The sequence below is a fragment of the Phyllostomus hastatus genome, unplaced genomic scaffold (assembly GCF_019186645.2).
Source record: "Phyllostomus hastatus isolate PE091 unplaced genomic scaffold, TTU_PhHast_1.1 phas_contig_5, whole genome shotgun sequence".
Lineage (NCBI taxonomy): Eukaryota > Metazoa > Chordata > Mammalia > Chiroptera > Phyllostomidae > Phyllostomus > Phyllostomus hastatus.
In genome coordinates this window covers 6,386,321-6,401,892 of record NW_025333897.1, presented here as the reverse complement: position 1 = coordinate 6,401,892, position 15,572 = coordinate 6,386,321, and the positions used below count along the sequence as shown (strand labels likewise).

General features: G+C 47.5%; 1 protein-coding gene across 1 annotated transcript; it reads right to left on the bottom strand.

Annotated features, from left to right (window-relative positions):
- Positions 1 to 1,490: 1,490 nt before the first annotated feature.
- Positions 1,491 to 14,648, bottom strand: PROSER3 (proline and serine rich 3). Its single transcript, XM_045846960.1, is given in 12 exon segments — positions 1,491 to 2,639; positions 2,642 to 2,723; positions 2,882 to 2,963; positions 3,054 to 3,918; positions 4,029 to 4,204; positions 6,222 to 6,358; positions 6,460 to 6,542; positions 7,227 to 7,333; positions 7,440 to 7,567; positions 8,852 to 9,054; positions 9,264 to 9,445; positions 14,527 to 14,648. Coding segments are annotated over 11 exon segments (2,097 nt in total). The 5' UTR covers positions 9,270 to 9,445; positions 14,527 to 14,648; the 3' UTR covers positions 1,491 to 2,411.
- Between the last annotated feature and the right edge of the window lie 924 nt (positions 14,649 to 15,572).

Here is a 15,572-nt window from a genome sequence, read left to right as displayed (position 1 = left end):
GTACCAGGAAGAAGCAAGCAACTACCCTTCCCCCTTGGAGGCAACTGTTGAATTTCAACGGCTTTCACTGACACCTTGTTTGCCCTCCCCCAACCCCCTTATAAAAGATCTGGCTGGGAAAGAAAGAGTAAGATGGTTTGTTAGGGTATGAACTCGCCATCTTCTCAGATCGCTGGCCATCTGAATAAAGTGCCTATAAAAGATTCACTGTCATTGCTTAATTGGATTTGGTAGTGACAGGCAGCCTGAACGCTGGTGTCTTTTCTGGTTACAATTTTACAGTTACTCATTTCAATTTATTGAACTTGCAAACTTCACTCCCATCACAGATACTTCCTACATGATGTTCCCTCTACCCAGAGTATTCCTCTCCCCCCACTTCAACCTCTGTAGTGGCTGCAAATTCTTTGACACTTTTCTCATAAAAAAGTAGAGTATACATCCCCTCCCCTTTGAATCTGAGCAGAATTCAACCAATAAAGAATAGTGGATCCTAGCTGGTGTGACTCAGTAGATTGAGTGCTGGCCTGCGAACCAAAGCATTGCCGGTGCAATTCCTAGTCTAGGGCACATGCCTGGGTGACGGGCCAGGTCCCTGGGAGGGGGCGTGTGAGAGGCAACCACACATTGATGTTTCTCTCCTTCTCTTTCTCCCTCCCTTCCCCTCTATAAAAATAAATAAAATCTTTTAAAAAAAAAAAGAATAGTGGAATGAACACTATGTGACTTTCAAGGCTAGGGAGTAAGAGGCAATGCTGCCTCCTCCTTGTCCACTGGAACAACTAGCTCTAGACTTGTTGAGGTATTATGTGAGACACGTGACTTTGCTGAGGTAGTCATGTTTTGAGAAAGCCCAAGCCACAAGAAAATTGTGTACTAGAATCAATAGTTCCAGCTGATCATTTGAGCCCTGGTGCCAGATTGTTTTATGCCACTAAGATTTGGGGGTGGTTTGTATCCCAGCAACAATATTTGACGTGGCCCTTTGTTAACTAGTTAATTCCTACCTGTCTCAGCTCAAATGTACTTTTCTCAGGAATTTTCTAGGCCCTACTCACCCTCCAACTAGATCAGGTTCTTCTACTATAAACATCTTTTATTTCTTCTTATATCTAAACATCTATTTCCTTCTTGTTGGTTTGATTTTTTTTTAAGATTTTATTTATTTTTAGAGAGAGAGGAAGGCAAAGAGAAAAGAGAGGGAGAGAACATCAATGTGTGGTTGCCTCTCACGCACCCCTCACTGGGGACCTGGCCTGCAACCCAGGCATGTGCCCTGACTAGGAATCGAACTGGCGACCCTTTGGTTCACAGGCCCATGCTCAATCTACTAAGCCATACCAGCCAAGACTTATTGGTTTAAATGTACAGTTTGTTCAGAAAGGCTGAAAACAAATATTTACCATGTCTGTGACAAACAGAAGCTACTTTTTACAGAAATATATTCCATTTTTAAATAAATAGATGTCAAAAAGGAAAGTAGGTAGAAATTGTATCATCTGTTTTAATACAGTTTAGAACTTTAAAGCAGTATCATTTTCTCTGCATTCTGTTTATGGAAGTCAAAGTTCTATCCAGTTTCAAGGAAAAGAAACTGAGATTCTACTTTCTGATGGGAAATATTTCAAAGAACTTGTTGACAAAACAATAGTTTTTAATCGTCCAGACAGGTGATGATTGCCTCGACTAGGGTGATGGCTGTGGAAGGGGAAGAAAGGGTTAAGTTCTGGGTAGCTTTTAAAGGTAGAGATGACAGGATTTCCTGGTCAACTGAGTGTGGGTGTGAGGAAAAGAAAGGAGTCAAGGACAACCTTGATGCTTTTGGACCAAGGAGGAAGCAGAAGGACACTGAGGAAAGCTTGGGAGGAGGAGGTTTAGGGGGAAGATTGGGAGCTCAGTTTAAGACCTGTGCAGTCTGAGACATCTCATAGACCTCTGAATGAGGATGGTGAGCAGGTAGCAAGATATAGGAGCCTGAGGTTTAGTGGCAAGGTCCAGGCTGAAGATAGAAATTTGGGGACTATCAGAACAGACAGGGTTATCCATTAAGCTACAACAGCACCTGGGAATGAGTGTAGATAGAGAAGTCAAGGCCAAAGCCCTGGACGCACTAAAGTGACAGACTGGTGATGCTAGAAGCAGGGGAAGGGAATGCTTCAAGGAGGGAGGGCTTGATGACCAAATGCTGCTGCAGGCTCAAGCAGTGTGTGGACTAAGAAATAACCATTGTCTAGCACTCTGATAACCCCATTAGTTTCGGGCCTGGAGGGCAGTTCCTTCTATCTCATGTGAGACAGGAAGATCCACTCCTGAGTTAAGGTGAGTCCCAGACTTGCCTGAAGTGTTGCCTGGAATCCCTCCCCTGCTTGCCCTCAAAGGGGATGAAACCAGAAAAGATTCTGCATCACAGGTCAGAAACCAGGGGGGTGGGGGAGGGGCAGGAAGGAGGTAAGAGGCAGGGGGAACCATTTCCCTAAGATAGCATGACTCAGCCTTTCTAGAACTCTTTTCTTAGGCACAACCAGTAAACTGGAAAAAATTCCATTGGGAAAAACAGAATTTGTGCAATTCAAAAATCTTTTGGTCTCAAGTGAGGCCCCTTCCCTCTTCAGCATCATCCTGAGGGACCTGAGGGTGGAGGGTGTGGTGACCTAGCTGGAGGAGACCAAGACCCTGGGTCTTCATTGTGATCCAGCAAGAGGGATAACTGAGTGTCCACTTCCCTGGAAAAAAAACAGGTAGTAGAGACTAAGGTATGTGCTCAGGATTGGGGTCTGGGACTGTGGACAGTTCTGAGAAAGGGGTTCAGAGAGGTGGGCACTCTATGGGGGATCTCAGGAGATTCAGGGTTCCAGTGTCGTAAATCCTGGAGATAAGTCACCTTTTTTGCCGCTGCAGTTCCGCCCTCTGAACCCTTAGCACCTGCAGTACAGGGTCCTCCTGAAACTCGCTACTGTCAGAGTCTGGGGGGAAAAAGAGTGAGCTCCAGGGGGCTGTACCCATAACGTGATGGACAGCCATCCGGATCCTAGCAGCCTTGCACATACACTCACCTTCAGCATCCTGAAGAAGCCCAGCAGCCTGGGAGAGTATGTCCTCTGGCGGGGCATGGTCAGCAGCAGGCGAAGATGTGACCACAGCTTCTAGAGACCCCGCCTTGAACAGAGAGGGCAGGGACTTGACACCTGTGGAAGCCTTCTCAACTGAAGGGGGTGGGAACTTGGGCTGAGCCTGCCTGACTTCCTTGCAAAGCACCGACCCCGCTGCAGAGGGCATGACTTTGGCTTTCAGAAACTCAGCCTTAGATGAATCTGGCGGTATCTCAGCCAGTGGAAACCATGAATCAGATAGAGGGGGTTTAACTTTGGTTTGAGAGTGTGTGTTGTTGATTTTCGGAGATTCATCTAGGGATGGAGGCAGGCCCTTGAGGGGAGAGTGCATGCCCTCCAGGCTTTCCGAAAATAGCCTAGCGGCCACTACCTGACCAAGAGGGCCTCTGAGCTGTGGACCAGGCCCTTGGTCAGCCACTGTGACCTGCCCAGCAGGTTCTTGGCAAGGGGTTCTACCCCTCTGAGGCTTGGGGCCCTGGTGCTTGGGCTGGGCAGGGCTGCATGGCTCAGGGTTGGGCAGGCCCTGGGGGTTGGTAAGGGGCATAGGAGCAGAGGCCCAGGGCAAGCCCCCAGAAGATATCCATGGACCAGTCTGTGGTGCCCAGAAAAACCCATTGGGGCTGGGGCCCCAAAAGATGTGTGGAGAGAACCCTGGAGCGATAGGCGGCCTCTCCACATAGAAGGCTTCACAGGCAGGATGAGGCCTGGCCACACAGTCCCAAAGTGGGATGCAGTTAGACTGTGTTCCCAGAGAACCAAGGGTCTCTGCAGGGGCAGGCGAAGTCTGCAGACAGGTGGGGACAGAGACCTAAAAGAGAGAATGCATAGAGTGTCCTCAGTCCCGCTCAGGGTTCCTCTTCCTCCAACTTCCCTTAGGATCCCTGTCGGCCCCTCAGGTGCCTCCCTTCCCCATCTCACCGGAGTGGTGAGGGCGGAGGTCCCTGGCAGTACCCAGGTTCCATCACCCTGACCTCCTTGAGCCTGTTCAAGCTTCCGCCGCTGCCGCCACTGGTACAGAATGTCATCCTCTGGTTGCAGGGTTGCCTGGGAGGAGACCAGGGCTGGAGCAGGGATGGTGGCTGGTGCAGGAGTTGCTGTGGAGTAAGTAGAGTGAAGAGGGTAAGTAGAGCAAAGAGGGTAAGACAGGAACCTGATGACAGCCTGCACATATACCCTTCGACTGTAACAGAAGGTTATTCAGACGGACTTTCCAGATAATGTCCCAACTCCTCTCTGGAGTGGGAAGTGGGGAAGGGGAAGGGTCAGAGAGCGGACTCATGGACTTCTCAACCTGTCATTATTCAATTCTTCCTTCATTAACAAGTGTTTATTGAGCTCTTACTATTGAGCCAGGCACTGTTCCAGCTCAATACAACAGTGACTCACAGCAGGGCAACCGGCTGTCCTCAGTCCAGTGGGGCAAAACATCTTTCCCATCACCCAGAGCATCATTTCAACCGTGATGATCAGTAGGGCTACTACTGTCTCCCAGAAGCCCTATCATCTGATGCTGCACAAAGAGGCAGGGGCATAGTCTCAGAATTCTCTCTTCTCCCCTCCCCTCTATATCCTCCCCGCTCCCAAAAGATGTGTGGAGTGAATCCTGTGAATCTACTTCCAAACCTGGTCACATCCCTCTACTTTGCTCTTCAGGCTCTAGCCCAAGCCAAACTACTGGCATCTCTCACTGAGTATTGATAGCAACCAGGGGCAGTTTGTTAACATTCAAGGAATATCATGTATCCTCCCTACTCAGACCCTCCCATGGCTCCCCAGTACTAAGATAATGACTAATTGCCTCCTGCTTGGCCTAGTGTAATCTGACCCCTGCCAACCTCTCCATCCTCATCCCACACGACTCTCACCTCTGGTTCTTGCCTTTTCTAGCTCATTGTCTGTACCTAGTTCCCTTCCACTTTAGGTTCTCTGTACATGCTAGAGGGCTCTTGTCACCACCATCATTCAGGTCTCCATTCAGATAGTATCTCTTCTGGGAAGATCTTCTCTGATAGCCCAACATCACAGTCCTCTCCTGCATGGCCCTCATTTCTGTTTACATTTCACTTTGTGAGGTAATGTAGCTACTCTCTGTATTACACGAGATTACACTGTGCATAGTTGGTTCACTGGAATCTCCAAGCCTGCTCACAGGGCCTCACACACAATAGGAATTTAATGTTTGCTAGATGAATGAATAAATTAAATCTGCAATAAAACTCATGAAGTAGGTACTAGTTTTATCCTCATTTTACAGATGAGAAAACAGGCTCAGAAAGAAAAAGTTAATCAAAGGTGATGCTTAGGTGGAGGGAAGAATCAGACAGGCATTTTAGCTGGATCACACAACATGCATGAACCTCTGTTTACTTGTGCTAGCCTGATGCTATTCATGGGAGCCCCATGAGACATAGAGCACCTGTCCTGTGCTCCACTGCATCCCAGGACCTGGGTACCGAGTAAAAGTAACAACAATGATGGCAGTAATAGTAACGCAGGTTCTTAATCTCATCTCTGAAATCTTGGGAGCAGAAATTTGAGAGTTCAACAGTTCGCATGTTTTAGCAAAATTGTATGGTATGAGAAGTATAGGCAGGAGTCTGGTGCAGTATGCCTGACTCAAACCCATTGGTATACAGTTGAACAATATGCAACTGCCAATATTCAACCATTTCTTACTTACAAAGGCAAAAATTTCATATGGTTCAATGTAATATATCCACAGCAAAAAGTATCAAGTCACCCTAAATGAGATATAGATAGATAGATAATTTCCTTTTTATTGGTAAGGTCAGATTTTGCTGTGAAATCGGGTATGGTGCAAAATTTGCAAAAAACATTCTGACTTTAGACCTCTGTGTTCAGAGAGGCAGATGGGATAGAGAGAGCTTGTCATACTAATGATAGCTACTTATTAACAAAGTGGTGCTAAGACTGCATGGATTCACCAATTCATTTAATTTTCATAACACCCATAGCAGAGGAGTACTATTATCCTTGTTTTAAAGTCAGGAAAAGAAGAAAGGCCCAGACAGGCCCAAGGTCACATAGCTGGTCAGTGGCAGAGATGGAATTCACACCAACTGCCCTCAATCCTTGCTCTCCAGAACTCACCATGTGCCTTGGAGTCAGAGCTCTTGCTGGAGTCAGGGGTGAAGGTCTTGGAAGAGGAAGAAAGACCATCAGACCTGATGGGGAATGAGGAATTGTTGGCATTGCTGAGGCTTCGGGAGGAGGAGACAGAGGCTTTGCTGTAGGAAGAAGGCAGAAGTGAGGCAACAGGGGTCTCAGAGGCAGTGGGCCAGGCCTGGAACTGTAGGAGTGGGGAGGATGATGGGGGCAGGGAAAGTACCTGTGTTTCAGCAGCTTGGCAGCTCTGCTTTGCAGGCTCAGCATCTCCAGGTCCAAAAGGGATGAGTTCCATGTGCTGAGGCTCTGTGAGGTGAGAGGGTCAGAGGCCAGCTCCCATTCCAAATGCTGTTCAGAAAAGGGCTCCAGACAGAGGGCCTGGAGTACATATCTGCATTCCACTTGGTACCCTCACATGCTGGCTTAGAATCTGCTCCTTCTCAGGGAAAAGTGACCCAGTTTTCCTCTGTGGATCCATACCACAGATGAGGCATTTTTGCAGGCATTTTTGACTTGATGCAGGCATTTTTGTAGAAGGGTGGACCCTACTTTCCTGACTAGACCTAGCTAATCACAACAATCTGTCCTCTGGTTCATGTTGATTTTGAGTGAATGAAAGTAAGCCCTGGGGCTATGGATGCAGCTATTGGAAAACACCCCTCTTTCCAGTGGATTAAATAAGTTAGAAGCCTAGAGCTACTGGAGCCATTTAGCTACTTTGAGGGAAATCCTACCTGAGACTGAGTCCAACAAAGAACAGAGCCACGGTAGTCAAGTTCCTCCCAATAGTGCTTAAACACCCAGATCCAGCCATGCCTGAAAACATCTACTTTTGGATTTTCCTTATTGTGGTAGCAAACAAATCTTTTTTTGTTTGTTTATTTGGTTGGTTGGTTAAGCTTCCTTGAATTGGGAATTGATCCTAATTCTATACCGGGGCTGATGCTGTCAGTTCAAGTACACAGGAGAAGGAGTGGATGGGGATGTCACCTGCTTTATTTCTTGAAGAGGGGCCAAAGCCTTAGCCTGTGATGCACTGGCCACCTTGGCAAGAGTCAGGACTGCTGTGTTGAATCTTCCTTCTGGTTTATTGGCTCCTGCTGAGAAGCCCCATTTGATTTAGGAGGGCCAGGAGGAGTGGCTGCTGGGAGCATTGAACAGGAAAGGTTTTGGGCCAGCAGTGGATGGGGCTGAAGCAAGTACCTGTTGCAAGTTTCATGCTAGGATCTGGAGATTCAGGCTGCAGCCACCAAAAGTCAGCTGGGGTTGGACCTGTAGTCTGGCGTTCCTCTCTGCTTGTGGGCTGAGCCTGGCGGAACCGGTTTATGAACCTGCGGGCCTCAGAGAATGGGAGGTGGGTGAGGTGAGGAGAACCAAATCATCATCACAATAGCCAATGCTATTGAGCACCATGGTAGTGCCTAGTAGTTGTCCCTCAATATCTGCTCTCTTTTCTTATATAGTAATACAATATTATGTAAGACTAATACTAGGCACATAGCCTCTCTTCTAAAGATACATTTACCAGGTACCCTTGCAACTTTATGGCCATGTAACTAGGTTTTTGACTAACAGGGTATAAGGAGATGTGATTCCGAAAAATGGATGTTGTTGGCCATTTTGGTCCACGAAGGAAAGGGCAACAGCCTAGGGCTGGGAGGGCAACAAGATAGAAGTAAACTGTATCTCTGACCCCTCAACTAGGGGCTGCATATCAGCTCTGGTTACTTCTGCCTGAACTGTTAGGTGAGAGAAAAATAAATGCTATCTTGTTTAAGCCACAATTAATTTGGGACTCTGTTATAGCAGCTGAACTAGTATCCTATAAATCCAAGTGCTCACCATGGGACAGGCATTGCTGTAGAAGCTTTACAGACAGTTGACAGACCTAGACAGGACTAGGAGGAATGGAAAATCACCAGGCAGGAAACTACACCATGGGGAACTGCAGCCTGGGAAACTGCCTGCCAACCCTACCCAGGATAAACAAATGCTTGCCTAGGATTGGGGACTGGGGTCGGCATATCCCACATAAAAGGATGCAGCTTTAACCCAAGGCTGACAAGATGTATCAAGAACAACAGTCAGCAGAAATGGCACCCAGCAACCAGCTCTAGCCAATCAGGCTCTGACACCCCAACCAGTTACCCTTTGTGAGTTTTTGTGCTTAAAAACCCCGTCCTAAGAACAACCAAGCAAGTCTTAACCTCCCTTGGTTGGCTTCACTTCCCCCGACGAGTCCCAACCTCCCTTGGTTGGCTCCACTTTCCCCTTTCTCCTTGCTAATAAACCCTGCTCTTTGGCTTGCTGTGTCTGACTGGTTTCTTGAATGACTCTGACCTAGCAACAGTAACTCACTGAAAGCTTAAACAGCCCTGGAGGATATGTTATTCATATCCCCAATTTACCAATAAAAAAAAAACTGAGGCCAAGCTCATACAGGAAGTAAATGACGGAGCTGGGATTTGAACCCAGGCAACCTAGCTCCAAAGCTCTTAACACACATGAAATGTGGTCCTGAAAGTGCTACAAAACCAATGCTGGCTGTGGTGATTATTACAGATGCCTGTCCAACTCCCCAATCTTTCTTGCCCCTCAGGGCTGATGGTACTTACCTGGCCACCACAGAATCACCACTGTCAATTAGGGTGGGTGGTTGAGAGGCACCCATTTGTTCCTCGGTGGTGCTGGGTGGGGAAGGGGTCCCTGAGCTGGATGGCCAGGACTTCTCAAACAGCTCAGGGGAGTTGTGACCTGTGGCCAGAGCCTTGGGAACTTCTGGGATCCTGGATCTTTGGGACCTGGATGGGCTTAGGGTCTAAAATAGGGGAGGTGGGGAGAAGAAAAAGTGAGGCCTGGGGACCTCCCTATAGGAAAACAAACACACATGAAGTCTTAGTCCAGAGGGAAGGAAACACATCTCACAATGGTAACTACTCAAGAGTAGATGAGGTTGTGATGGTGGTAGAGTACTGGAAAAGGAAGGGACATGGGGAGGGAAAGAGGGGCTGTCTCTTAATCTCTTACCTGCATCTCTTATTACAGGTCTTCCCTCTAGTCATCACTCCCTTCCTACTGGGCTGGCAAGCAGTGCTCTGTGAGGTGTCCTCACCTTGAGGTGCCAGGTCTGGCTTCAGGATGGCCAATAGCAGCTTCAGCTTAGGGTAGTATCCCCAAAGGGGCTGTCTTGGGTGAAGAAAACTGGCAGGCTGCAAGGACAGAGTAGGGTTGGTAGGCAGAGCTTGGTCACTGCAGCTTGGGAGGAGTTGGGAGGGGAATGTAGGGTGGGAGGATGGGAAGAAGAGGGCAGAACAGACTACAATTCCCAAGGATTCCTATAAAAGATGGACTATAATTCCCCTGGTGGAGTCTCAAAAGAGAAGAACCCAGAACTTCTGGACAAGACAGTGGCATAGGCAGACATGACTCGCCTCTCTCACAACAAAATTACAACTGAAATATAGAACAACCATCGCTCATAAGCAACAAAAATCGAATTGAATGGAAGTCTGACAACTACGAAATTAAAGAAACCACATCCATCAAGACTGGTAGGAGGAGTGCAGATGTAGAACAGGCTGGTCTCTTACCCACATATGGTAGATAAAAATCCAGGAGGGATATCTTGGGAACCAGGAGTCACAGCCCTACACCAGGCCCCCCAGACCAGGGTTCCAGTGCCAGGAAGATAAGTCCCCACAACTGGCTGCAAAAATCAATGGGGATTGACTCGGTGGAAGAAACTGCTGGAGCCCCAAGCAATTCCTTTTAAAGAACCCACACACAGACTCACCCATGCAGAATCATTCCCTCTGGACTCTGGCAACAGGGTGGTGGCTTGAGAGACACCACTGGCGTGGAGGGGGAGGCTGAGGTGTCTGGTACGAAGAAGAGCAGAGCTTTTCTGGGCCCTCCCCCAACAGAGTGGCAGACTGGTGCCTATCTAAGATTCCATCAACCTGGCTAACACGGTTTGACCTGCCTTGGAGATCTGCAGAGACTCTGCCATGACCAACTCATGGGCCCCACACAAGGTGCTTTTCCATATAAATGGTCTTGGCTCATGCTTTGCAACTTCCTAAATCCTCTCAAACAAGCATCAGCTGGCCTCAGTGAGCCCCAGGCCCAGAACTAATAGCCTAGATTCACAAGTTGGCTTTCCCTGGAAATCACCAAGCCCAGTACAAGTAGCAGCCATCTCAGATTGCTCTATAGCTCAGGCAGGGTGGCCCAGGCAAAACACAAGTGGAGGCTGATTTTGGACTGCACCATCTGGGAAAGCCCAGGGGCCAGGGCACCCAGTGGACAGTATAGACTGCATCAGAGCACTACCACCCTACCCCTGCACAGCTGATCCTCCACGGAGGGTGGAGAGTAAATGGTCACAGCCAATACTGGCAGCTAACTGGCCTGGGTAAACCCCTTCCACTGATCTGCTGACAGCAACCAAGTCTCAACTACAAAAGGAGGGTGTACTCAGTTCACACAAAGGGTGAACCTTGAGTACCCTGCTTGGGTGAAAGGTGAGGCTGTGACCCACTGGACCCTATAGGACACCGACTACATTAGGCCACGATACCAAGACATGGAGTCAAAGCAGCGCTACCTAATACATGTAAAAAAAAAAAAACACAGGGAGAGGTTGCCAAAACAAGGAGACAAAGGAACATGGCCCAAATGAAAGAACAGATCAAAACTCCAAAAAAAGAAGTAAATGAAATGGAGATAAGCATCATCAGATGCAGAGTGAAAAACACTGGTTATAAGGATGCTCAAGGAACTTAGTGAGGACCTCAACAGCAAAAAAAGATCCAGTCAGAAACAAAGGACACACTAATTCAAATAAAGAACACTTTACAGGGAATCAACAGTAGAGTGGATAAAGCTGAGAATCACATCAATGATTTGTAACATAAGAGAGCAAAAAAGAATCAATCAGAACAACAAGGAGAAAAAAAAGAATCCACAAAAAATGAGGATAGTGTAAGCAGCCTGTGGGACAACTTTAAGCAATCCAACATTCTCTATGTAGAAGTGCCAGAAGGAGAAGAGAAAGATCAAGAAACTGGAAATCTATCTGAAAAAATAATGAAAGAAAACTTCCCTAATTTGGTGAAGGAAATAGACATGAAAGTCCAGGAAGCACAGAGTCCCAAACAAGATGGACGCAAAGAAGCCCACTCTAAGACACAGCATAATTAAAATGCCAAAGGTTAGTCCTGGCTGGTGTAGCCCAGTGGATTGAGCACTGGTCTGCAAACCATAAGGGTGGCAGGTTCAATTCCCAGTCAGGGCACATGCCTGGGTTGCCTGCCAGGCCCCTGGTGGGGGGTGCAGAAGAAGCAACCACACATTGATGTTTCTCTCCCTCTCTTTCTCTCTCCCCTCTCCCTAAAAAGAAATAAATAAAATATTTTAAAAAATAAAAAATCAAATGCCAAAGGTTAAAGATAAAGAGATGGCTGAGTGGGTGTGGGAGAATGGGTGAGAAGTGAGGGGATTAAAGAGTACAAATAGGTAGTTACAGAATAGCCATGGGGATGCAAAGTACTGCATAGGAAAGGGAGTAGGCAAAGAACTTACATACATGACCTGTGGACATGAACAAGGGTGGGAGGATTGCCTGAGGGAATGGGGGGTGATGGATGGAGGGGAGCAAGGGGGGAAAATCAGGACAACTGTATTAGTATAATCAATAAAATATAATAAAAAAAAGAGAGGACTTCCGGCCAAGATGGAGGCATAGGTAGACACACTGTGCCTCCTCACACAACCAAAATAAGGACAATTTAAAACAAAATAACCAGAACTAACAGAAAATTGAACTGTATGGAAGTCTGACAACCAAGGAGTTAAAATAGACGCATTCAACCAGACAGGTAGGAGGGGTGGAGTCGGGAGGCAGGGCAGAGAGGGGTTATGGCAAAAAACAAAACAAAACGGTGGCTTGTGCACCCCAGGTGCAGGGTGGCAGCTGGCAGACCCAGCAAGGCAGCGATTGTGGAGCGGGGCGCGGTGCGCAAGGCAGCTGACTGGGCGGTCCCACATTCATGCGCACAAAAACCAGCAAAATCGGAGAGTAAGCACAACCTAGGGTCCCACTGCCAGGAAATAAAGCCTCAAAACACCAATTGAAAACACCTGTGGGGGTTGAGATGCCAGGAGAGACTCCCAGCCTCATAGAAGAGTTTGTTGGAGAAACCCACAGGGTCCTAGAATGTACACACGCCCATCCACACAGAAATCAGCACCAGAAGGGCCCAGTTTGCTTGGGGGAAGCAGTGGAAGGGACTGAAATCTGACAGAGAGCAGAGCAAGCACCATTGTTCCCTCTCAGACCCCTCCTCAACATAACAGCATCACAACCCAGAGACTGGGTTGCCCCACCTGGTGAACACCTAAGACTCTGACCCTCATACGTAACAGGCGCAACAAGACAAAAAAAAATGGCCCAAACAGAAGAACAGATCAAAGCTCCAGAAAAAATACAACTAAGCAACGAAGAGATAGTCGCTTAGTATCAGATGCACAATTCAAAGCACTGGTGATCAGGATGCTCACTGAATTGGCTGAATTTGGTCACAAATTAGATGAAAAAATGAAGGCTATGTTAAGTGAAATAAAGGAAAATGCACAGGGAACCAATAGTGATGGGAAGAAAACTGGGACTCCAATCAATGGACTGGATCAGAAGGAAGAAAGAAATAACCAAACAGAAAAGAATGAAGAACAAGAATTTAAAAAAATAAGGAGAGGCTTAAGAACCTCCAGGACATCTTTAAACATTCCAACATCTGAATCATAGGGGTACCAAAAGGGGAAGAGGAAGAGCAACAAGTGGAAAAGTTATTTAAATAAATAATAAAGGAGAACTCCCCCAATCTGGCAAAGGAAATAGACTTCCAGGAAGTCCAGGAAGCTCAGAGAGTCCCAAAGAAGTTGGACTCAAGGAGGAACACACAAAGGCACATCGTAATTACATTACCCACGATTAAAATGAAGGAGAGAATCCTAGAAGCAGCAAGAGATAAGGAGATAGTTACCTATAAAGTAGTTCCCATCAGACTGTCAGGTGATTTCTCAAAAGACACCTTGCAGGCAAGAAGAGGCTGGAAAGAACTATTCCAAGTCATGAAAGGCAAGACCTCCATCCAAGATTGCTTTACCCAGCAAAGTTTTTATTTAGAATGGAAGGGCAAATAAAGTTCTTCCCAGATAAGGTCAAGTTAAAGGAGTTCATCAACACCAAGCCCTTATTATATGAAATGTTAAAGGGACTTATCTAAAAAAAAAGAAGATAAAAAAACATGTATAATAAAATGACAGCAAATTCACACTTACTAACAACCACACCTAAAACAAAAACAAAAACAAACTAAGCAAACAACTAGAACCAGAACAGAACCACAGAAATAGAGATCACATGGAGGGTTATCAACAGGGGAGTGTGAGGAGGAGAGAGGGGAAAAGGTACAGAGAATAAGTAGCATAGATGGCAGGTAGAAAATAGACAGGGGGAGGGCAAGAATAGTATGGGAAATGTAGAAGCTAAAGAACTTATGACACATGGATATGAACTAAAGGGGGGAATGTGGGTGGGAGAGGGTATGCAGGGTGTGGGGAATGAAGGGGGAAAAATGGGACAACTGTAATAGTGCAATCAATAAAATATATTTTAAAAAAAGAAGAACCCAGAAACTGCTAACCAGTGGTACTCAACACTAGGCCCAGTCTAACTTTCTTTTTGAAATACAGCAGTTGTCTTTTGAAAATACAGATGGGTGGTCCTCACCACATACCAAAAGAATAAGAATTATCTAGAAGTGGGAGCTAGGAATCTATCTTTTTCTCAGCATCCCAGGTGATTTTGAGGTGGAGCTTGAGTTAAGAACCACTGCTAAGCCCAATCATTGTACATTTCCCATAAGTCCTTAGGACACGAAGGAGAGAAGGGTACATGGACTACAATCCCCATCAGTCTCTGGGCTCGGCCTAGGCAGGAAGGGTAAAAAACAAAACAAAAGAAGACACTCATGGGAGTCTGGGGGCAATTTCAAAATTAAGAAACTTATTTCCCAAGATGCCCCCTAGCCATCTTAGAAAAAAAACGGTCCGTGGGGCAATTAAGAGAGCCGAACGTCAGACGCTATGGGATCCTCGGCTTGGAAGTTGCAGTTCTAAGCGATTGAAGAGACTCCAGACCCCAGCAAACTTGACTCTAGGCTGTATGGCTCTCACCCTCGGTTTTCCCCAAGCCTCCTGAGGTCCCCGGAAGAGAGATTCGTCTCACCTGCGGTTCATCCTGTAGCTACCTCAGCGATTTCGCCTGCTACTCTCCTTCACCTGATTGACTCCGCGCGCCTCTTTGTTGCTTAGCAATGCCCTATCAGTCCCGCCCCTCCCCAGAAGTGCCCGCGCGGGAAGATAGCAGCCTCCAAAGTGACCAATGGTAGAGAAGAAAATAAAAATAATAGAATGTGACCAAAGCGGGATGTCTCACTAATGGCTGTAACGGAGGCCTGAATGAGAGAGCGTGTTTGATTGGAGAACCACAGTGTGCAGGAGTAATTGGCAAGCCTGTGGACCCATGGAAAGTACGCGAAACTGGGCTCAAGGTTAGGAAGGGGTTCTAAAGTACACTCCCTTCCCTGCAGTCTTGTCTTCCAACCAGGCCCCCTCTTGCTGCAGGAATGTGGTCCAGACTCCATTCCAACAACCCTTTTTCTCGTTGCAGGGGTAATCAGGGAGACTGTCCCCTTTCTAAAGGGTGGCCCTCCAAAAGTAGGACCTGCAGGCCTGTGCTGCACAGTTACCTAACCACTGTTGTCTTGCTGCAGGAGCAGCTGGTTGCGCCAAGTGCCAAGCCTGGGCTTCTGGCCAGGTGGCTGGATCAAAACGAGCTATTTCGGGCCAGGCGCGCGGCCCCCGGGGGGCCAGCCTGGGCTGTTCTTGCCCACGCCCCCTGGCCTCTGCTCACCTGGCAGACCCGGCCATCGTGCGCATCAGAGGCTGAATCAGAGGCACAAAATTAGGCCCGGCTTACCGGGGGGGCTGGGCTGAGATGGGAATAGGGTCTGTCCTGTATCCTCCCGACAGTTTGGCTGGTCCACTGCATTCCCTATACCCAGGATTCTGCTCTTAAGACTGCCATCTGCGTCATCTCCAGAGCTGTCTGCGAGGCGGGGGTGGAGTAAAGGACTGGGAACTCTGCTGAGGGATTCTTAGGCCCTAGGTCTCAAATGCCGCGCTGTATTCGCCACTCTAGCAAGGCTCCGCCTCTCCAGCCTTAGTTTCCCCCTCGGGAAACTAGAGAATCTTGATACCTCTGTGGCATCC